General features: G+C 38.5%; 1 protein-coding gene across 3 annotated transcripts in view; it reads left to right on the top strand.

Annotated features, from left to right (window-relative positions):
- Positions 1-7,161, top strand: part of LOC107699863 (disks large-associated protein 5-like) — a 12,962-nt gene that overhangs the window by 4,325 nt on the left and 1,476 nt on the right. For all 3 annotated transcript variants that reach the window (XM_016501270.1, XM_016501271.1, XM_016501268.1), the window contains exons 7-17: positions 1,302-1,376; positions 1,494-1,571; positions 1,732-1,760; positions 1,839-2,014; positions 2,627-2,866; positions 3,357-3,445; positions 3,619-3,779; positions 3,867-3,965; positions 4,058-4,298; positions 4,932-5,634; positions 6,640-6,688. In XM_016501270.1, coding sequence (XP_016356756.1) covers positions 1,302-1,376; positions 1,494-1,571; positions 1,732-1,760; positions 1,839-2,014; positions 2,627-2,866; positions 3,357-3,445; positions 3,619-3,779; positions 3,867-3,965; positions 4,058-4,298; positions 4,932-5,634; positions 6,640-6,688 — 1,940 coding nt within the window. The remainder of the gene's footprint in view (positions 1-1,301; positions 1,377-1,493; positions 1,572-1,731; positions 1,761-1,838; positions 2,015-2,626; positions 2,867-3,356; positions 3,446-3,618; positions 3,780-3,866; positions 3,966-4,057; positions 4,299-4,931; positions 5,635-6,639; positions 6,689-7,161) is intronic.

Raw genomic sequence — 7,161 nt, 5'->3', positions numbered from 1 at the left:
GGGGGGGTTATTATTGCTGCTCTCCCTGCTCATTCATGACAGGCTGCATGGATGGGCAGGGAGTTTTTTGTCCAGAACGGAACCATACTGCCAAACCAAACTTTATGCTAAGTATTTATCATTTTGGCGATAGTGGGCCTGACAGAAATTAAGTGTTAGCGTTAGTTCTGGCAGGTCACGTGAGTCAAGCTTGCATCAGCTGATTCTCAGCTGATCACATCTACCTATAGGAATACGACACCTATCGTGGCATTCCTATATAAGCTCTATTCAGTATTATTCAGCAGCTTTTCAGCTTGCTGGGGAGCAAATTACCCTCCTCCATCCCCAGCTCCTCCTTTCGCCACAGTCAGGACTTGGCTTTCTGATATTCCTTGCTAATCAGACTCCTTTATCTTGAATAAAGTGTTACACTTAAATATCATTAAGTACATTAATGATATCTGCCTTGTTCTGTTCTGTTAACCCTAGGGGGGTTATTATTGCTGCTCTCCCTGCTCATTCATGACAGGCTGCATGGATGGGCAGGGAGGTTTTTGCCCAGAACAGAACCATACCGCCAAACCAAACTCTATGCTAAGTATCTATCATTTTGACGATAGTGGTCCTGACAGAAATAATGTTTTTGAAAGAAGTCTTATGCTCACCCAGGCTATATATAAACAGAAATGCAGGAAAAGTTATAATATTGTTAAATATAATTACAATTTTAAATAACTGTTTTCTATTTCATTGTATTTTAAAGTGTATTTTATTCTGTGATGGCAGTGCTGAATTTTCAGCAGCAAAATAGTGTAGTATTCTGTGTCACATGATCCTTTAAAAATCATTCTAATTTGCTGTGCTCAAGAAACATTTCTTAAGATGTGTGTGATTTGAAGCGGCGCTGCGCAGAGCGATCTGTATATGACATCAAAGTACTGCGAGAACGATTCGAAAGCATACGGAGCCGTCTGCTCTCTATAGCTCTCGTGGTACTTTGATTTGTCATACACCGATCGGTCTGTGTAACACCGTTTCAAGTTGAACACACCTTTATTCTTTATTAATGTTTAAAACAGTTGTGCTTAGTTTTTTTTTATTATTTTATGTTATGCATAACAGGATTCTTTGAATGGGAAGTACAAATTAACAGAAATAGATTTTTTTGTTTTTTTTAATCAATTTATTGCATCATTGCTTAACAAAAGTGTTAAATTCTTTAAAAAAAAAAACACTTACAGACTCCTAACTTTTGAACAGTAGTGTACTCTTGAATTAGAACCCCATGCAGAGTATTATTGTTGTTACTTCTTTTACAGTTGAACCATCTGTAAGAGCTCCAACCACACGATCAACTGCTAAAACATCAGCAGCTGTGGTTAAACCAGTTACCGGTGAGTTTTATTGTAACTTTTTAAACCTTGGGCTTTTCAGAAAGCTTTACCTCTATGACTTTTATTGAGCTGAACTTGTGTTACATGCATGAAAGCCACATTCTGTGTGTGATTTAGATTCAAGCTCTGCAAAAACAAGATCAACTGTTAAATGTCCTGTAGCGCCCTCTTCAGGCAGAGAGAAAGCCGTACAAGGTAATAAGTTAGTTATTTTCTTGCATATTTTCTGATATTTTAAATGATATTGTTTTATATTGCCATAGTGTTGCTCAGAAGGCAGTAATGTTGCATCATTCTAGCATTATTGGATATTTAAAATGTGTCATTAATCAGTAGATCTCATTATCTTTCTCAGGCAACACGAAGGCAATTATTGAAAATAAGGTAAGGTGATCTGTTATATGTCTTCTACTTTAAATTTTCTGAAAATTGCAAATTATATTTATGCTTGGATATTTTTAGCCTGCTGAGAAAAAGAACACTGCAGTAGATTCTCTGAGACCTGAGGAAGAGGAACCCAAAGCTGCTGCCCCCTCATTTGCCCCTCAGGGATTTGTGTTCCAGCCTCCTGTTGGTCTAAGGTCCTTCGAGCCTGCACCCCTCTCTCCTCGTTCAGCTAGCGCCTTCCTCTCACCGAGGTACCTTTAGAATTTATTCTAACAACTAAGTACTTGATAATTCTATACTTTAAAGGGGTCATGAAATCAAAATTCCCTTGATCTTTTGACATATAAGGTCATTGTGCCATAAAAACATCCAGTAAGTTTCAGAACTCAAAAATCTTCTCGTTAGTCTAAAAACAGCTTATATTGAAGCCAAAACGACAGGTTGTGGAATATGCCACTTTATGAGTGTGGCTAAACCCCACCTCTGCAGAAGATCATCAACGCCTACTTCTACATCACTGCCTGTTTAGCCCCGCCCACTGATTCACGCATGTAGTGTAAATATTAAGAGAGACAAATGCAGGTCTGCAGAAACCAAACTATAAAGACGGCTCCGAAGATGCTGTACAGTGCCAATTTGTGGAAAAACACAGTCTTCTCATTGATTCTACAATCCGCCACACCTATTCAAAACAGGGGTCAAAACAGGACCTAAAATAGTGGATTACTTCTAAATAGTTTTTCTAGGTAAAAATCTTGATAGCATTATAAATGGACCTCAGAGAACAGTAAAAAATAATAAAAAAGGCAGTTCATGACCCCTTTAAGTTGGTTCAAAATACTATTTATTTTTCTCTTTTATAGCTTTCTTTCTGATGCCAGCGTGGAGCCCACCTTCCCCTCTCCCCCAAAACCTGTTCTCCCTGCTACTTCCCTCTCCTCCCCTCCACCACCTCTGTCAACCCCTCCACCAGATCATCCTGCCAACCCTCCCTCAGTGTCGTCTCCCCCTCCTGCCCCATCCTCCCCTCAGCCATCCATCTCTACAGCACCATCACCTTCCTTGGCCCCCTTGGACCCTCAGCATGATGTTGCTTATTTCAGGTGAGGCAGATTTCTACTATTCTTATTAGAACAGATTTGTTAGTATAATATAGTACTTTTATTAATGTATTAATTTACTTTGATTAATTTAATAATTCATTTTAATTATTAGTAATGCTTTAATAATGTATTATCCTGCATTTAAATATTATAATATTGTAAATATTACAGTTTAGAATCCTTTTTTTGTTTTAATATCCATTCAAATATGATTTTATTAGTGATGGCAAAGCTGAATTTTCAGCAGCCATTATTTGAAACATTTGCATGATACATTTGTTTTCAGGATTCTTTGAATAGAAAGTTTTAAAAAACAGCATTTATTTGAAATAGAAGTCTTTTGTAACATACATGTCTTTACTGTCACTTTTGATCAATGTCATGCATCCTTGCTGAATAAAAGTGTTAATTTCTTTCTTTTTTTCTTTCAAAAAACCTTTCAATCTTTTGAACATCAGTGTATGTTTCATTGTATATGTTGTTTCAATAGGGCAGTGATGGCCAGCGAGACTGAGCGCTTGACTGGACTCTCTGAGCTGTGGGAGTCACGATTTGATGATACTTCTATCCCGGAGGAGAGTAAGTCTTTAATTTTGACCAGTATTAATTCAAGTCTAACATGGTGTTTTAATCAGGTTTTCCAGAAAGGCTGAATTTTTGAAAGTGAAAATGACACAATCACAGCTAATCGGCATATTTGATGTTTAATATACAGTTATTTGGAGTAAGTATATTTCTCCCTCTTTTTGCAGTGCGAGACCACATGCGTATGGCTGTGGGCCAGGCCAGATTGTTGATTAAAGAGCGCTTTAGCCAGTTCAACGGGCTGGTGGATGACTGCGACTTGGGCCGTGGAGAGAAAATAACAACCTGTACTGACTTGCAGGGCTTCTGGGACATGGTGTACTTTCAGGTGGGTTGATGTTACCTTTCAAAAATGCTCAATTTCCAAGCCTTGTTTAATGTTGTCTTTCAATTTAATGTAATTTATTTTTAATAGGTGGAAGATGTTAACAAGAAATTTAATGCCTTGAAAGAGGCAGAAGCAAGGGAGTGGAAAGAGGAAGTCAGGCCTGTCGCCAGAAAAAGAGTGGCGAAAGTAAACCACATTATCAGCACCATCCTTTAATAATGTTGCGTTTTAAAGGGGTGAATTGTGTAATTCTCATATCCTATCCTTTTATCCTACAGAAGCCTCCTGTCGTAGGAGGGAAGGCCGGAGTAGGTGCCAGTGCTGCAGCTAAGAGTCGGTTGGCTGCTGTAAAGGCCGTCATGAGAGCCAAGCAGGCTGAACAGAAAGCCACTGAGTCTTCAGACAACATCCAGGACGACTCAAGCTCTGTCCCTGCAGCCCCTGCTGCCACACTGCCTACACAGTCCGTGGTGTTTGATGGAGGCTTTTTCCAGGTGGAAAGTCCAGTCAAGCCATCAGGTAAGATTGAAACACATGGAATATGAGATCCGATAACTGGCCCCCGAGAGTTTCAGAGTGAAGCACTGCAGTGTGTTCTTTTACATGTGACCAGCTGATTATCCGGCGTTTTAAGTGTCTCGGAGCAGCTTGAACTCCATTTCTACAAGCACTGTGGTTTATGTAAAACTAGAAATAAAAGCTCTATAATTTAAGGTTTGAAAGCAAAGAAATGAAGGCAGCCATAAATATTAGTACTGTATTTTTACTGTTCTGTAAAAAGTTGCTGTATAATGCTATTGCAATAATATTTTGATTTATTTTAAATAATCATACTTTATTATTATTATTATTATTATTATTGTATAGTCATATTCAAAGGGAGGAGATTTTTCTTTGTCCTTTTGATCACATTTCTGATTACTGCCTCCAGCTATAAAACTACAGGCTTAAATTGTTGTCAAGGCCTACCAGAGTTAGTGTATATATATATAATATTTAGTATTTTTACTTCTATAATATTTATAATATAAATATTCTTTACATTTTAAGCATAACTTAATTGCTCTTAGTGAGAATTATTATTATTATAACTGCTTTTTTTAACCTCATTCAATATTCTTTGTTTTAATACGGATAATTTTCTTGTTTCAGGTGCTGTTAGAAGATCGTGTCGAATCACTGTGGTGTCTTCACCCTATGTTTCTAAGTTCAGCACTCCAGGCAGGCAGTGCAGATCTACTGCAGTTTCTCACGCCTCCCCTTTACCTTGTGTGTCTGCCACACCTCCTCGAAACCATCAACCTGATGTATTGCCTATTTCCACTCCACTACGTTCTGCTGAGCCCCTCCCACAGTCACCCAGAGCTCCTCAGATCAGTCCTGACCACAAGCAAACCACACATGTTTCGCCAGACTCAGAGCCCTGCTCCAACAGCCAATTACATTTTGATTTAAGCTCCACCTGTACCCAACCAGATATCAGTAATGGACCAGAAAACAGTCCAGTGGCCCAATCACATGACTCACCAAGCCAGTCTGAGCTCCCTTTTGATTCTTCAGAAACTCAGCATGAGGAGTGCATGCCAGAGGCTATGCTCAGTCCTTCTTCCCAAGAGGAATCACAAGAGAATATCTCTTGTGAAGTCTCTGAAGTAAGTTTGTATGTCCAACCTGGAGCAGATGCTGGTCTAGATACTCTATCCCAGTGCTCATCTGATACCTCTTCAGAACCAGTGGAAGCAGAACCCAGTGTCTGTGCACCTGCTTCCTCTACCCTGATGCCCTCCACACCAACCAAAGATCTAACTGTTTCTACAGCTCTCTGTAATGAGGTCATCATTCTGGCCAATAATAGGTACCCCTACACTTTGTTTGTATGTTAAGGCTGGAATACACTACATGATTTTTGCCCCGATTTTCAGCTGATTTACTGTCTGGAGAAGTTGACGCTAGTTGCCGAAAATCAGAGCCAATCTGCAGACTTGAGTTGAAAGATTTCATAGAAATTCATGTAGTGTATGATGTTCACAGACTCAGATTTTTTTTTCTTAGCTTCAGACTATGATTGCATCCAGTCGGTGGATATCATCACAAGAGAATATCTCTTGTGAAGTCTCTGAAGTAAGTTTGTATGTCCAACCTGGAGCAGATGCTGGTCTAGATACTCTATCCCAGTGCTCATCTGATACCTCTTCAGAACCAGTGGAAGCAGAACCCAGTGTCTGTGCACCTGCTTCCTCTACCCTGATGCCCTCCACACCAACCAAAGATCTAACTGTTTCTACAGCTCTCTGTAATGAGGTCATCATTCTGGCCAATAATAGGTACCCCTACACTTTGTTTGTATGTTAAGGCTGGAATACACTACATGATTTTTGCCCCGATTTTCAGCTGATTTACTGTCTGGAGAAGTTGACGCTAGTTGCCGAAAATCAGAGCCAATCTGCAGACTTGAGTTGAAAGATTTCATAGAAATTCATGTAGTGTATGATGTTCACAGACTCAGATTTTTTTTTCTTAGCTTCAGACTATGATTGCATCCAGTCGGTGGATATCAAACATGTTTGATATTTTGAGCCGATTTTAGAACACACATTGTTTTAATTTGTCATGCGTCTCCTAGCAACAGGCACACGTTTATGTGCGAGCTTGTTGTGAACGGAGCAACTTTAAAGTCGTTTAGTGTATGATGGTCAGTTTTTCCTCTGTGACTATTACAGAGTCGCTAAGTGTATGATGCCCAGTGTTTTAAAATCTGTTCTGAAAAGTCATGTAGTGTATTCCAGCCTTTAGTTGTAGCATGAATTATGCTATGTTTAGTGGTTTATAATCTTAAATACTCTTTCCTCTGTCCATACAGATCTCCAACCAGTACAGATGTTGAAATGACTGGAATTCAAGATGCTGAGGTAATTCACAACCAAATCCAACTATAGATACACAATATTGGTACCAAATGGGTTATTAGTTGACATTAGATTTTTTTTTTCTTCTTCTGTTGATATTGGTTATTTGATTGTTCACGCTCATTTCCTCTATTTTTACATTGATAACATTTGCCACCATCAAACAATCATTTAAATTTCATCTTTAAAACCCGTAATAACTTAATAACACTTTATCTTTAGTAAATATTTGTATAATGCACTGTATATTAATGTTGTGATGCCTAATTCAATCATACCATTTAAAATGTTTTATTTTAAAACCGTATAGAATTTAGAATTTTAATATCAACCTCTCATTAACATTATATAATTATTATCGGCTTATCACTATCGGTCATAATAATGCTACAGCTTAACTGTGTGTATGTTTATGTATGTGTGTGTGTGTGTGTGTGTGTGTGTGTGTGTGTGTGTGTGTGTGTGTGTGTGTGTGT

This window comes from Sinocyclocheilus anshuiensis, unplaced genomic scaffold (assembly GCF_001515605.1).
Source record: "Sinocyclocheilus anshuiensis isolate Anshui unplaced genomic scaffold, SAMN03320099.WGS_v1.1 scaffold1280, whole genome shotgun sequence".
Lineage (NCBI taxonomy): Eukaryota > Metazoa > Chordata > Actinopteri > Cypriniformes > Cyprinidae > Sinocyclocheilus > Sinocyclocheilus anshuiensis.
The sequence above is the reverse complement of the archived record's forward strand: the minus strand, read 5'-3'. Positions and strand labels throughout refer to the sequence as shown.